Source organism: Tubulanus polymorphus, chromosome 10 (assembly GCF_964204645.1).
Source record: "Tubulanus polymorphus chromosome 10, tnTubPoly1.2, whole genome shotgun sequence".
In the NCBI taxonomy this organism is placed as follows: Eukaryota; Metazoa; Nemertea; class Palaeonemertea; order Tubulaniformes; family Tubulanidae; genus Tubulanus; species Tubulanus polymorphus.
This window is the reverse complement of record NC_134034.1, coordinates 3,798,490-3,813,891: the sequence shown is the minus strand read 5'-3', so window position 1 is coordinate 3,813,891 and position 15,402 is coordinate 3,798,490. Positions and strand designations below refer to the sequence as shown.

At 40.9% G+C, this 15,402-nt stretch overlaps 2 protein-coding genes and 1 long non-coding RNA gene across 3 annotated transcripts; 2 read left to right on the top strand and 1 right to left on the bottom strand.

Annotated features, from left to right (window-relative positions):
- The first annotated feature begins 599 nt into the window (after nt 1-599).
- On the top strand, nt 600-2,514 carry LOC141912243 (uncharacterized). The gene is made up of 4 exons (XM_074803466.1): nt 600-627; nt 1,208-1,419; nt 2,025-2,146; nt 2,382-2,514. The coding sequence occupies exons 1-4, from the start codon at nt 600-602 to the stop codon at nt 2,500-2,502; spliced, it is 483 nt and encodes a 160-aa protein (XP_074659567.1). The 3' UTR covers nt 2,503-2,514.
- Nucleotides 2,515-3,087: 573 nt separating this feature from the next.
- LOC141912273 (uncharacterized) lies at nt 3,088-4,385 on the bottom strand. Its single transcript, XM_074803512.1, has 3 exons — nt 4,355-4,385; nt 4,108-4,188; nt 3,088-3,492 (listed from the first exon to the last, which is right to left on the bottom strand). Exons 2-3 carry the CDS (start codon nt 4,178-4,180, stop codon nt 3,158-3,160), a joined length of 408 nt encoding a protein of 135 aa, XP_074659613.1. The 5' UTR covers nt 4,181-4,188; nt 4,355-4,385; the 3' UTR covers nt 3,088-3,157.
- Nucleotides 4,386-9,304: 4,919 nt separating this feature from the next.
- Nucleotides 9,305-10,288, top strand: LOC141911692 (uncharacterized). The gene is made up of 3 exons (XR_012620074.1): nt 9,305-9,328; nt 9,739-9,854; nt 10,232-10,288. It is a non-coding gene; the product is annotated as an uncharacterized LOC141911692 (long non-coding RNA).
- The last annotated feature ends 5,114 nt before the right edge of the window (nt 10,289-15,402 follow it).

Below are 15,402 nucleotides of genomic sequence, written 5' to 3'. Positions count from 1 at the left end.
AAATACAACACAAGGTGAGTTGAATAAGCATTTTTGCATTTTCCAGGCGCCATTTTTTTGGTACCCGCCGGGTCCGCATTGTTGAATTTTTTGTCCCTATTTTTTCCCGTCGGTTGTCATCACCCGTTTAATCAATTCGTTCTGAGTGAGAGATAATTGAAAAGTTAATTCAAATGGCAATTAGTGGATTTTCAAGAAAACCAGCAAATTTTCCAAACGTTAAAGTTTGACTCTCGATACTCAAATGTTTATCAGAACCCTATGGAAACCATGGGTTGTACCAATTGTTCAAAGTTTTGATGGTTGTGAATTTTTAGTTTTCAGCGCTTGTCTCCACCTTGACCGATTAGCTAACCACGAACCTTTTACAAAAGCTGACTGGATCCTCTGGGCCCGAGATATTTTTTTGAGGATCCTTCCCTATTTCTTGATAATGACTTTGATAAATTTTCTTTTCTGTCATCTAAAGTTTACATGGCCATTTTCCCCACCGTCCCCTAAAGGATTGGACTCGGTTATAAGGTGTTGCTAGAAACATCTTCTTTGAGCCTGAATAAATCATTAACGGACGCATGTATACGATCTTATAATCTTTTCAGATGAAGTTTCTCGTCGGAATAATAATTGGTATGTACAAACCATAGCCTTTATACTTAACCTTCCCCGGCTGGGGAATCTCCTCCGAAATACACTCTTAGAACAAATGGTTCCTCAGAAAAACCTTTTGCCTAGAAGATACATATATCCTGAGGCTTGGAGTGGTATGCAAAATGGTACCCCCTTTTTCGATGGCCAGGTAGGTGGTGGGTTTGTAAGGGATACTAAATCAAAAATTAAACGGAATCTACCAATCAAATAATCAATAGACTCAATTCCAAATTTGAGAGATAAAGATGGTGTTTCTGAGGCTTTTTGAATATTAGCCATAGATAAATCAGCCATCCAGAACTCCCAACAATAGCCGAGGGTTCTAGCGTACTTGGTAAAATCAAGCCTAAAATCAGCCATCCGTTTTTAGCACTACACATTATTTTGTACGCGCTCAAACATATGCAAATCACATTTCGATAAGGGATGAAATTAGCTCGTTAACTCTATACCTTATATCTATGGAAATTCGTATAACCCCTCCACCATTTTCCCGATTTGTACACGTGCGGATGATAGATTTTTCAATTACATTATAAATATTCTCATTTGATTGAAGGATTCCTGTTCGCGAGCGACGTGCTTGGCGCAACAGTCCAGCAGACTGGACCAGCAACTTCGGCTGCTGATAACGCCGCCAGCGCGGTCGCATGTCCGGCGGGGTATGCCGTTGTCCGATGTCGTTGTTCCTCGCAGGCCAATTGCGACTCGAATTGGGTGATTGGAAACACTTGTAGAGTGACACATACCGGTGGGAAACCTGTAGTCCAGGTACTTGATTGAAAAAGAAAATAAAAAATGACATTTCATCAATTATTGAATAATTCTTTGCAGGTGTTGTCTGAGGGGTTGTTGCAGACAGTAGATTGCTTGAAGGTGTGCAGGGTACAGACATCAGGTTGTCTGAGGGGTTGTTTCAGACAGCAGATTGTCTGAAGGGGTGCAGGATACAGACATCAGATTGTCTGAGGGGTTGTTGCAGATAGCAGATTGTCTAAGGGGTGCAGGTACAAACAGCAGATTGTCTGAAGGGTGGTGCTACATCAGATAGGGGTGCAGGGTACAGACAGAAAATAGTCTTAGGGGTGGATACAAACAGCAGATTGCCTGAAGGGGGTGGGAACAACAAATTGCCTGAGGGGTGGGTATACAACCAGCAGATTGTCTGCAGGATGGGTGCAGATTGCATATTGTCTTGGTCGGGTACATACATAAAACAGATTGTTTGGGAGTGGATCTGGCAGCAAATTTTCTCGAGGGGTGGGTACGAATGGTAGATTGACGGCGCATTACTCTTGCAATTTCTCGGTTAAAAGATCACATTCACGACGTATATTATGCATGGTCGTCTGGTTCAAATCACGTTGTTTTTACAGCCGATCGCCACCTGTGATAATGCTGTGGACGAGTATGAAGTCGATTCGAGCGGATATGCCAGCTCACCGACTGTCTCGTGTCCCGACGATCTCGTCGTCCGATCTTGCGGCCTATTTTACCCGTGAGTATTTGTATCCCCTGATAGGAAAGAGATACGTATTCGTAAGAGCAAGGTACAATTCTGAATATATGAGATGATCAAGCATTGCCTAAAAACGCCATAAAATGAGACTAATTTTTAAAAGATTTCTGGGGATGATCAGAAGAGGACATCCCCTTCCTTTGAAATATTCTAGTATGCCTACTTTAGATTTCTGCAATCGATTCCTAATATCTCGATTTTTTCATATTTTCAGAATGGCGCATATGAACCCAAATATCATGGCAATTAGATCCGGCCAGAAAACATGTGTACCATCTGCTAGATGTACTGGTGGACGTGGTTGTAGGGTACAGGCGGTTTGCGTCGATCGCTAAATTACTTGAGATCATAAGTTAAAATAAAGCTTCAATAAAGATATTTGAATTATAATCTATATACCGGTACATATTAGTTTTCACAGCTATTTGGCATTGGTGTGCCGTGACATCAATCCTTGTGTTATCCGATGATCACTTGGCAAAGATTTGAATCAAGATGCCGGCACAAGGTACAAGACTGCAACGTACAAGATGCCGGCACAAGACTGCAACGAACGGGAAATAACCGAGTGCACAGAACGGGCTTCCCCGCCAGATGGCGTGACGAGCAGTAGGCCGGCCGTGGTTAGAAATTAGTTCATTTACCATTACTCTACGACAAATATCTCGCAAAGGCATCAGCGTTTATTAACGGGAGATGAAGGTGTACACTAGAAACAATGATTTCTTTGAGTTAACCCCAACAATCCAAAAGAGTACTACGGTTTTGTAAGCTAGGATCGTTGATCGTAGATGCAGTGAATGCAAACACTTCCAGGATCGCATGTACACACATAACACATGAGTAAAAACAGTGGAAACATCAGACACAAGCCAAACCTCAATTGTGAGAAGAATAAAGTTATTTTGACGCTCTTTATTTATAGTATTTCGATACCGCTTCTACAACGTACAGGTAGTTCTACGAATTGTAGGCATTACATCACTAAATCTAATCAAGGGCGTGGCCCAATGTTTTACAAGCATCTTGTTTCATCAGGCAATACCACGTTCTTTTAAAGAAAATCCAGGCTTTCTTATCGTGCTGAAATCGACAGTTATCGTAGGTTCTTTCGATACGGGCCCTGGCGTCACGTGCTGCCTGGTCTTTTCGGTAACAGATCATGACTTCGTTTTCATAGTGTCGTTCTGAGCTGCCCGTTTTACCCAATAGTCTCGCACCTAGCGCTAAGGCTGCGTTGATGCCCGCAATAGCTAGTCCAACCACCGGTACTGCTCGTTTCTCCTCCGCGCGGCTCTCTCGCGTTTGCCACAAGCGATCCTCATCTGTTATTAAGACAAAAATTGAAATCACTACGGTACACACTGGCCACCTATAGGCCATTTTTGCGTAACGTCACCGCGCGTCATACTGATCGTCAAACACAGCTGGGTTTCATAGATGGGGAAGAAAAATAGTCCCTGGGAACATTTTGAAATTTGTCAGTTATAACCATGGTTTCTCATTGTTACTATGGTGGTTGTCATCCAGATTGACGATTTACCCCTAGGGATAACTTTAATACTCAGTCTATGAAACCGGGCGAAGAAAATTAAGTTTATTTACACCACCATACACATTGTCTTATGTTCTCGACAATGAATTATGTGATAATAATAATATTATGGACCAATTGAGTTATGTTGAATTTGAAAATAGGGGGCCTGTCGGCAATTCAATTGATAGGCAACCAGTCTAATCAGGCAATGATGACGAGTGCACATCGATTCACACGGTATCCCTTAAAAATCTAGCAGAAGTTACCGATGTAGTGAACATCAGTGTACAGTAACGGTTTTACGAGCGTAAGAAGTCACGGGTGGCAGCGGCCAATATGACACTAAAACCATCTATGATGGTGAGTTTTCTACATTGAAAGAAAATCACGCTGCGCATCTTACCACTCAGCGTCGCAATAGTCACGTTCACCGACCCGAGCAGACAGATCATCAAGCAAATATATACGAAATTCATCTCGAAGCCTGTTCTTTAAGGTAGACATGAAATATAAAAACATTTTCATTATACAATAATACGCTGTTTTAGATAGTTTTTCGTTTCATTGTAGATTTGAACATCAAACATATGTATCGTAACCTTGCACGATTTCCGTGTTTCCCCGAGTCGAGCCCGTTTCGCTTTACTCACGTTCGAATGCGCGTTCGTCAAACCACTGAAGTCCGTTCTACGTACAACCTTTCATGGGGAAAATTGGATGCTTATATTGTGCAGCGAAAGACAATAAAAGAACTTATATCTTAATGCAGCTGTAGATTTATGACTAATTAAGTACTGAATTCATTAGTTGATTGATTGGGTTTTGTACCGCCTGATATTAATTTCTATAACTTAGATAAGGAAACCATAAGCCCTGTGTGGGCGACGGCTTTTTTTCTAATCCAACAAAATGAGATCTCTAATGGGCAAAAGAGGATTCTTCACAATCGACGGAAAAAATTATCGATTCGATTGCAGACGATCCTGAACTATTCGTTATCTTGACAAAGAAAATTTCACAAACGACGGGATGGTATGATATCCGTCCTGATTCAGGTTCCAGTCAACGTTAGCCATTTGTTGGGGATTAAATTCTTGCAAATTTTCCCGGCAAAATTCCAAAATCGTACGGGTTTAAATATCGGTTTGTAGTGTGATAATATTGTGTAATGATTATTTGGAGTTCTCAATTCTGAATCCGGATTCCGTTTAATCGAAATACATGTCGCATAGAAGTCTGTATGCGAGGAATAGGGAACATACACTGTTAATATCCCTGTCGAAGTAGGTGAAAACCTGCTGTCTGTTTGAAGCCGCGGGTTAGGGCCACTCAGACCCATTTCAAAACCAGCTTAGAATCGATAGCGAAAAATAGTCATTGATATCCGCACAACGGACACCAGCATCAGGACTATAGCGTCTATATATTTCCGGAATTATATTGATATCCATGTCAATTATATTGATATTCATCAGTATTCTATCTTTGATGTTGAAATAAGGGCCAAAGTCAAACAGTTTGACATTGGGTCTTATTTCAACTTAAAAAATAGAATACTGAGGATGAGAAATCGCCTCCAAATCAAGTAAAAATTAGTTGACACACGAGGCAAATGTTTCACTCAATGTATTTTGGAATGCTTTCTGAAATATAACACCTTGCATTAATACGTATACGATATTATAATGTCGATACCGTAGCGAAATAATTGATAGCGATAATGGAAGCGAATTTTTGATGATGATAACAATAGGAAAGTAATATCGCGATGCAAAATGAGAAAAAAAGCATTATTGAGGTGGCCAAAAAATAACCTGGTCGTTTTTAGATAAGATCGTTTTAGCCGAATTACTCATTTTTATAATGTAACTTTGAACGGAATTATTCCGTGCTTAACTGGCATTGAGCCCAAGTTTCCAGTTTCTAGGCGCCATTTTGTGGCGGTCCCTCGAGATCCCTATTCTTGCAGTAATTTTCGCTCATTCTTTAAACAAAAGTTTCTATTGAATTTCAATTACTCGCCAGTCCCTTGCTAGTTAAATATACACCATTATAAAGGAAGTTTGCTGGTGATTCTTGGGTTTTTCGAACGAGAGCCGTAACGGGTTGAGCCTACACAGCCTTATTATATATGGATCTGTCCAGGTTCCTGTCATCAATGCTCGTCCCACCTTAAAATATAAGTTTCCTTGCAGACATATTCTTGCAGTAATTTTCGCTCATTCTTTAAACAAAAGTTTCTATTGAATTTCAATTACTCGCCAGTCCCTTGCTAGTTAAATATACACCATTATAAAGGAAGTTTGCTGGTGATTCTTGGGTTTTTCGAACGAGAGCCGTAACGGGTTGAGCCTACACAGCCTTATTATATATGGATCTGTCCAGGTTCCTGTCATCAATGCTCGTCCCACCTTAAAATATAAGTTTCCTTGCAGACATACGTATTATGCCTACGCTTCCCCAGAAACACCGCAACCCAAGCAACTGTTACCACACTCAAGAAAATCTACGCCTGCCATATGAAGCATCAATAACCTACCACACGTTATCCCCGTACATGCTCAATGGTCCTTCTCAAAGCTGAACCTGTAACCGGTGAAGCCCGAATTCACCACCCGTAGAGTTATGAATAATTGGTTGAACCCATTTCAAATCAACCCGTGGCCTGAGATGCATACCTATTAACCGATATTTCAAACAAACGAAAAACACTCCCTGGCGCCGATGGTTCATGCCACCAGTGGGGACAGCCAATAGCATAGCAAATATGACAGCGTTGCAAAGATGATACCCCCATAACCAGGACCAAATTCGATTTTCATTTCTTGTCGACTAGTGGTCGGAACAAATAACCGAATGCGCTTAATTTCCGAAGTATTTCCGGAATATTGTTCCGACTAACTGACATTCGGTTTAACTTAGTTCGACTATTGTCGACTAGAGTTGGTCCTGGTGATCAACCCTACACACAAGTTCACGACAATGCTCCAACAAAACTAGAACTATTAATCAAGTATTGACCCAGATTTTGACCAACTAGAAGGAACTGAGCATCAGCATCAGCATCCGCTAGTCCAACCACCGGAGCAACTGCAAGATGCTGCTGTGAATGCCCAAAACTTTAAAAAAAAACAAATGAACAAAAGCAATAAAGAGAACTACATCAACCGCCTATAATCAGTTAAGATAGTAAACAATACAATAAATAAAACATAGTTTGACGCACTCCTACTCTACCCCCTTACATAACACTCTAAGTAATGATCCCTGTAACAGGTGTATCGCCGCCTGAACTATATATTTGTTTATACATGTATATCATTAAACGACTGTCAACCAGAAACAGCAAACACAAAACAACGTGAGTAAATGTCAGTTTTCACCCGTTTAATCAATTCGAGTGAGAGATAATTGAAGAGTTGATATATTTAGCAATTTATACATTTTCAAGGAAATCAGCAAATTTTCCAAACGTACAATTTGATTCTCGATACCCAACTGGTTATCAGAACATTATTACGTAATTTTTGAACCCTATGGAAACCATGGGTTGTACCAATTGTTCAGAAGTTGGTGATTGTGGTTTTTTTAGTTTTCAGCATGCTTGTCTCCGCATCTCTACTGACAGACTATAGCCTACCACAATCCTTTTTATTAATGCTATTTGGATCCCCTGGAACTGAGATACATTTTTGAGGATCCTTTAAAATTCTTTAATTAATACCATGATGTATTTTTTAATTTCTGTCATCTAAATTTTAAATGACTACTTTCCCCACCTTCCCTGCTGGATTGGACTCGGTTATAAGGCGTTACTAGTGACATGTTCTTTCAGCGTAAATAAATCATTAACGGACACATGTATATTATCTTATAATATTTTCAGATGAAACTTCTCGTCGGAACGATAATTGGTATGTGCAAATAATAGCCTTTATACGTAACCTTCCTCGGCTGGGATTCGAACCAGCTAGCATTGCGACTACGTGCCTGATTTTTTATCTTAGAATAGGGATTGTACCCGTTATTTATTTATTTGGTTGGTAAATTTCGTTTGATTTTTCGATTGAGTGTCCCTTACAGACCCACCACACCTGCCGGGAGCGAAACAGGGGGTTTGATTTTGAAATCGGAAATCGAAGTACAGATATAGTTGTGTGATCGGCGGTAGAGTTAACAGAATATTTTCAAATCGAAGTACATAATTGGAAATTCGGTTCCGGTTCATCCAAACAATCTTCCATTCAGTCTGAACCGGCAAGCGACTGGTTGGGATGAATTTTTCTGGCTGCCTAATTTAATACATTGAGATTCTGGAAATAGCTATATTACAAGATTGAAGATCATTTTGTCCATTTTTATATTTTTTGGTCGTTTTCTACGTGTAAATAGTCCGATAGTTTATTGTGGTTTTTTCTCGGGTAGATGTTGATGTAGAAGCCCTCTAAAGTTGATGATCCCGCGTGTTGACTAGATAGGAAGAAAGCACATTTCGAAACGCAAATTTTCCAGATGAAAGTATGGCCCTGGGATATCCGAAGTGTAGTTGTATGACATCGACGGTGCAGCTCCGATGAGGATGGGTTTCTCCGTCAAGGGGTGCGCAGTTGGTACTTCACATCTGGTACTGAGTTTGCCTAAAAGTAAAAGTTTTACACTAGGAGCAGTTTTGTGTTTCTAATATACAGTGCATAGTTAGGTCCGTGAATGAATCCTGATTTTCACGATGTTATCAGGTTCAAATCTCCTCCGAAATACACTCTTAGAACAAATCGTTCTTCAGAAGAACCTTTTGCCTAGAAGATACATGATATATTCTGATTCTTGAAGTGGTGTACAAATGGTACCCCTGTTTCGATTCAGGTATATGGTGGGTTTGTAAGGGACACTAAATCAAAAAGAATATCAAACGGAATCTGCCAATCAAATAATTAACAGGGTCAATCTCAAATTTAAGATAAACCAAGAAACGAATATGGACTTTCCTAAATTTACATGCTGATGTATATTTAATCCAGTATCAAAATTAAACCCCAGTCAATATACTCCGACTTTTTGCAGATAATTAGATCAAAAATAAGGACAGAAAATTTCAAGAAACAAATTTTATAAATTAGATAAATTAGCCATCCAGATCTCCCAATAATACCCGAGGGTTCTAGCGCACTAGGTAAAATCAAGCCCCAAATCAGCCATCCTTTCTCAACACTATACATATTATTTTGTACGCGCTCAAACGTAGGCAAATCAAAATTACATTAGGGATGAAATTAGCTCGTTAACTTTTTCACATTATATCTACGAAAATTGATATTACCCCTTTATCACCCGAATAGCAATACATTTTACATTTCTACGCGAGCGGATAATGCATTTTTCAATTACATTAAAAATATTCTCATTCTATTGAAGGAATCCTGTTCATGAGCGACGTGCTTGGCATAACAGTCGAGCAGACTGGGCCAGCAACTTCGGCTGCTGATAATGCCGCCAGTGCGGTCGCATGTCCGGCAGGGTATACCGTTGTCCGATGTCGTTGTTCCACGCAAGCCAATTGCGACTCGAATTGGGTGATTGGAAACACTTGTATAGTGACACATACCGGAGGGAAACCTGTAGTCAAGGTACTTGATTGAAATAGAAAATGAACAAAGACATTTCATCACTTATTGAATAATTCTTTGAAGGTGTTGTCTGAGGGGGTGGGTGTTGACAGCAGATTGCATGAAGGGAGGGTACAGACAGGAGATTGTCTGAGGGGTTGCTGCGGACAGCAGATTGTCTGATGGGTGCAGGGTACAGAGAGCAGATTATCTGAAGGGTTGGTGTAAAAAGAATATCGTCTTAGGGGGTGGGCACATACGTACAACAGATTGTCTGATTGGTACACCTTAGCAGCATATTGCCTTGAGGGGTGGATACAAATAGCAGATTCACAGCGCATTACTCTTACAATTTCTCGGTTAAAACGATTTCATTCATGACGTATATCATGGATGGTCGTCTGGTTCAAATCGCGTTAATTTTTTTACAGCCGATCGCCACCTGTCAAACTCTGTATTATGTTGTCGATACGAGCGGATATGCCAGGTCACCGAAGGCCTCATGTCCCGACGATCTCGTCGTCCGATCTTGCGGCCTATATTACCCGTGAGTATTTGTTTTATACTCATTCCGTCAACTGCTCAAGGTAGTTTTCTTTTCTTTTCCCTTATCGGAAAGACATAGGTACATCTGTAAGAGCAAGGTAAGTTTCAAAAATGCTCAGAACGCCATAAAATGAGACTAAATCTTCAAAGATTTCCGGGGGATGACCAGCAGAGCACCCCTCCTTTGAAAATCCTGGATCTACTCATTCAAAGATGTCGAATTCACTGATGATCCTGTCAACTCTATCCTCAAGTTATCTTATTCAGATTGTCTCGTGTGAGACTTAGCCAAATTTCTAAATGGCACAAATATTCCAGTGTGCCTACTTTAGATTTTTACAATCAGTTCTTGATATCTGGATTGTTTCATATTATCAGATGGGCACATACGAACCCGAATATCATGGCATTGAAATCCGACCAGAAAACATGTGTAACTTCTGCTAGATGTACTGGTGGACGTGGTTGTAGGATACAGGCGGTTTGCGTCGATCCCGAACTTATTTGAGGTCATAAGCTAAGATAGATCTTCAATAAAGATATTTGAATTACAATCTGTATACCGGTACATATTAGTTAGTATTATCTTTTTGGTGTACCGTGACCTTAATCCTTGTGTTATCTGGTGATCACTTGGCAGATATTTAAACCAGGATACCGGCACCCCGACTGCAACGAACCGGAAATGACCGAATGCACAGAATTACGCAGCTGTGCCGCAGAAAGAGTTGTTGGGCCAACAAAAGATTCCGGATAGGGCAAATATCCATGATATTATACATCGGAAGCCAGTTTCTGATCGGTTGATAATGACGTCACGGCAATGTAGCGTGGTTATATTAATGACCCTGTGGTCTATTCGTGCTTGGTTCGTGCAGTCTGTCATCAAGTTCACATTCCTGCCGAATGAGGCCAGATAGGGTTGTACGTTGATGATGGTTGTTGCTTGGCGCGGTGCGCGAGGAGAGCTCCACTATCACGCCGACCGATCCAATTCAATTATTTATTGATTCGAATGTTAACAATACATATCAGATTCCCAAATTCAATAAAGTTACAAATTTCAAAATAAGAAAATAAAATATACAAAACACAAGTTACAGAATTGAAAATAAGAAAATGCCACTTACAAAACACATGCGTTATTCATATAGAATAATATAAACAGGTTTTTTCAAATGACAGTGTCTACTTCGACCCAGACTGAAGAGGATATCGAGTGGCAGCCAAACCGACCGGGCTAGGTCACACGCTATGCTCCAAAGTCATGATCAAGCAGACATCGGAAGAGCTCTTTCCTCAACCATGGAGGCAATGAAGTTGCAGAAGAAGAAGAATGAAGTTGCACTTACCCCACTTCGGTATCATTTTGATTACATGACATGATCAACTTAAACTGGCCATCATAAGATTAAAAAACCCTGTAATATAGTGAAGTCGGAGATTTGAGAAAAAAAAAGGAACGGCGTGAAATTTGGAAAAAAGCAACAGCAGAAAAGGTTCAGTGTATCAGGTAAATCATCGTTCATCAGGTCACCTGAAATGAATGCTCACCTGATGAAGCTAAACCCCATATTTCTAATGATATCTAGTTAACCTTCAAAACGTCCTATCTGTACGACAAATCGACAGTTACAGCGAACGAATATGACGACTTACGCCATGTCAATTTAAGATATTTATAAGCCAAACATATCTTTTCGATTTATGTCGCTTATTCAACACATTTCGTAAAATATTGGATAATACGTTATTTATCAACCGTACAGATATTTGTGATAACGAAGAGGATGACGCGTTTTTATCGTGTGATTTGTTTGAAAATTAGAACGTGCGAATGGTGGAAAATAACCATTTAGTTACATTCCGTGTCGCAGTAATTTGAATATCGCAATAATTATCCACCCGCATATTAGACGAAATGCCATTATTATCATAATAAGCAGTTATTTTATGAATACAGGTCTGTAAGCGATTGTTAGTACACGATTGCAGCTCACATTCAGTGGTCACTATGGGGAAGCTAAGTTTGACTTTTGCAACAATTCTCACAGTAAGTACGAGGTCTACGTTCGACCATTGTCTCTCATTCAATCTGAAAACAGAATCATCACAGACATCATGCTGGCTATATTTGCGAAGTCTAAACATTTCCGTTCACGATTTAGAAGATCACTTTTGTCGATACTTTGAAAAGCATCGATCATTTTAACCACGTCATATTTGTATGAATTGTAACAGGCGTGTATCGTGTCGTCTGGTGTTTGGGCAGACGTACGGGGCGATCAGTGTTCGGATAATCTCGGTTGGATTCGGCGAGTTGAAGTTTCAGAGTACGAAGCACGAAAACCGTTCGTCATATCAGTAACCACTGATACAAACCTGGAGTTAATAATGCACTGGTACGTTCGGTTTATCGAACAAGATGCACCAATCATCATTACGGGTAAATTATTCCATTTCTACGTATACCAAATTTCAAACGTTGCAATCATTAACAACATCACCCGGTGTCCTGTTCATCACTATAACTTACGAAATTGTGGTAGCAATAACGCGAAGAAAGAAAAGTAGTTCAGGGCCGTACCTAGCATTTGAATGTTGGAGGAGGGGCCGAAAACCCAGAAGGGCAGTTCTAAAGCAAAAACCGATATAACGATTCTTCGAGCCCTTACAAAATCACAGTTTGGCCCTATAAAAATGTTCTTCAGTCCCAAGGGAAAGATTCTGCATTAGATTTGTAATAGATATGACTACAGTTATATTTGCAAACGGGTACTTTTTCCCTAAATTTCTGGCAACTCTCCCCTGCCCTTTGCGTATTCGTTGAATTTTCAGTAGGTTTGAAACATCTAGTGTCATGAAATATGAGTCTGAATCTGTCGTTGCGATGATCTCTGAATTCATATTTCCAGATGCTGGCGATGATGATGGATACGGTAAAATATCCCTACAAACTTCAGGCTCGTCGACTACAGCGCGGTTAACAGTCGAATCAGCCCCCGAAACACTAGAAAAACTAGGTGAATACCGCTTGATGATGTTTCTGACCGGCTGCCGACGATACACCATTCATATTATCATAACTCCCGGTGAAGAAGTAATCCTGCGCGATGTTCCGTTGGGTACAGCTACCGGATCTCCGGAGACGATATTGCTGGAAGATTCAGTCGATGGCACGGTGACGTTGCGGCGACGCTTGACGTTCGATGTCACCGATGCGGCCCCGCAATTCTCACGCAGTAAAGCGAGCAGAGGCATCGTGGGTGCTGCTAACACCTGGTACAGATTCGCCACAAACGACGGTCGGAAAACGGACCATCACAAACCGAATTCGATCGGCAATAACGGAACGTACAATAAATGGATCGACGATCTGACCTACGAGTCGAGCATAGTCGTGAAACTGAAAGCATCAGATGAAAATATGGGTGAATACTGCGCATCAACATCTTACCTTACTTTGGGCGTCGGCGATGTAGTTCATATTGACAGGGCGACGTGTTCTTTCGTCACCAAGAGAAGCGATTTTGGAATGATCAGAAACGTTATGTTATATACAGCCGCGTTGTACCAGAATCTATGGCAGTCTAAAACGGACGCTTTGGAGAAGTTTGGTGTGGTACCTATAAGCCAGAAAGAGAAAACCACAGTCTTTGTATTCACCGTGGCTTATCCGAGTCCTTTCATTTTATTGACGGGCAGTAATGGTGAATTCGTGAAACCAATTTCGACGGTTCGCTCGGATAATTATCTCATATCCTATTTTAGAGTGGATGGACGCCAGTCGGCGATTTTCGAGGATCAGTGGAAGTTAGATGTCGGCTATCGACACCCGATTCAATCGAAAGCGATCAAGTTCGCGCAGTTCGAACCGATTAAATTCATTTCAGACGACGAAATGCATGAGACGGTGTACAATGCAACTAGCGAGAAAGAGGTAATACATATCAACATTGTTTCTGATAATCCGTTATATTTGTTATTCTTTTGGCCCCTGCGAAATGCTAATTCTGGACTCCTTCGCAGTCCACATGTGAATCTATCGCGTAAAACGTAGAGGCGCTAATAACAAACAATTAAGTAATTCGATTGAAACGAAAAATTCTGTGATTTCAAAAGCGCTGGCAGCTCCCGGCAGTTGTGTTGGGTTTGCGAGGGACCCCTATTCAAGATTAAATCAAACGAAATCTACCATTCTACCAATCAAATGAATAACAATGAGTCACTCCCTTTCTAGGATCAATGACAAAAGGCGTTTTAGGCGCAATTTTGAAACGGGCCCTCGAAAATCATCGCAACAATCGCGATCTCGAGGGACCACCAAAAAGCGGCGCCTAGAAACTGTTAACTTCTTGATTCTTAGAGACTACACATCTCGAGCTGCCAAACAGCGGTGAACTGGTTCCTGTTCCGTTTTTTTTTACTGTATCTTTTTTGTTTTTCTTGATTGTTTTAGGTTACATTGAACTGCGATGCCACCGGATATCCGCTTCCAGAAATCCGTTTCTACAAGACACAAAGTATACGCGATTTGAGCGACCCCGAAAAAGAATCCGCCGAGATAACATCTACGGGTAACAAGAGGGTAGTCACATCTCGTCACAAAACATCGATTATGGCTCGTTTGGTGATCGAGTCGCCGACAGCAGCTGACGCGACCGGCTGGGATTCACAATACGTCTGTCGCGTTAAAAACAAATACATGGAAGCATTTCGCACTTTGACGCTGACTAACTAGATCAGCTATACATGTGTAGGCGCATCCTCCCCCTACAGGGATTCGAACCCGAAGGCATCGAGATTGCGACGGTACGAAACCCTACCACACTAGACCGTGTGCGCAGCTTAGATGATGTCATTATTAGCCAATCAGATATCCCGTTTTATTTTAGCCCGGGTTTTCCCACTTATAGTTGTTCTGCGAAATCTACCTCAGCGATTATACAACGAGCCAATCTGATTAGTGCCGCAGTGTGGCAGGGGTTCGTGCTGTGGCTAAGTGTAACGATGCCATCCAGATTCGAATCTCTGCCGGGGAGGTATAGGCGGGACATTTTTGAGTAAACAGGAATTGATTTTTTAAAAATGTGTGTCTTCTTTTCCCAAATTCTCATTAACTAAATACAACATCCACGTGAATAGTCATCATCGCCTTATCGGTTTAAAACAGTCTGGACGTGTCAGTCTAAGTACCAGTCTATTCTTGTGGATAGCACGACGTGCACGCCGTGCTGTCTCCGGATTTTATGAGTTTCAAGGTCATCGATTGGGCCAGTTGTTTAAAAGTTGGCTAGAGTAATTAAACAGTGAATAGTTGACACAGTGACGACAAGTTCATCAACACTATAGTATTTATCCACCGGTTACAATCCGCTAGTTTGAAAAAATTCACAAGGACCACTAGTCAGCTATCTTGAATGCAACTTTGACCATTAGCTGTTATGCATACTCCGTTCGAGTGACATAAAAAGGGCGGCTGCACTTCAAAAACGCTGTAAGATGGAAACAATCAGAATCCATCAATATGTCCTCCAGTCAGCCATCTT

Excerpts from the sequence above, each read along its gene's own strand:
- LOC141912243 (XM_074803466.1), top strand. The coding sequence starts at position 600 with ATGAAGTTTCTCGTCGGAATAATAATTG. Across the intron at positions 1,420-2,024 it reads GTGGGAAACCTGTAGTCCAG|CCGATCGCCACCTGTGATAA; the intron begins GTACTTGATTGA and ends TTGTTTTTACAG. Across the intron at positions 2,147-2,381 it reads TCTTGCGGCCTATTTTACCC|AATGGCGCATATGAACCCAA; the intron begins GTGAGTATTTGT and ends TCATATTTTCAG.
- LOC141912273 (XM_074803512.1), bottom strand. The coding sequence starts at position 4,180 with ATGAATTTCGTATATATTTGCTTGATGATCTGTCTGCTCGGGTCGGTG. Across the intron at positions 3,493-4,107 it reads GACTATTGCGACGCTGAGTG|ATGAGGATCGCTTGTGGCAA; the intron begins GTAAGATGCGCA and ends TCTTAATAACAG.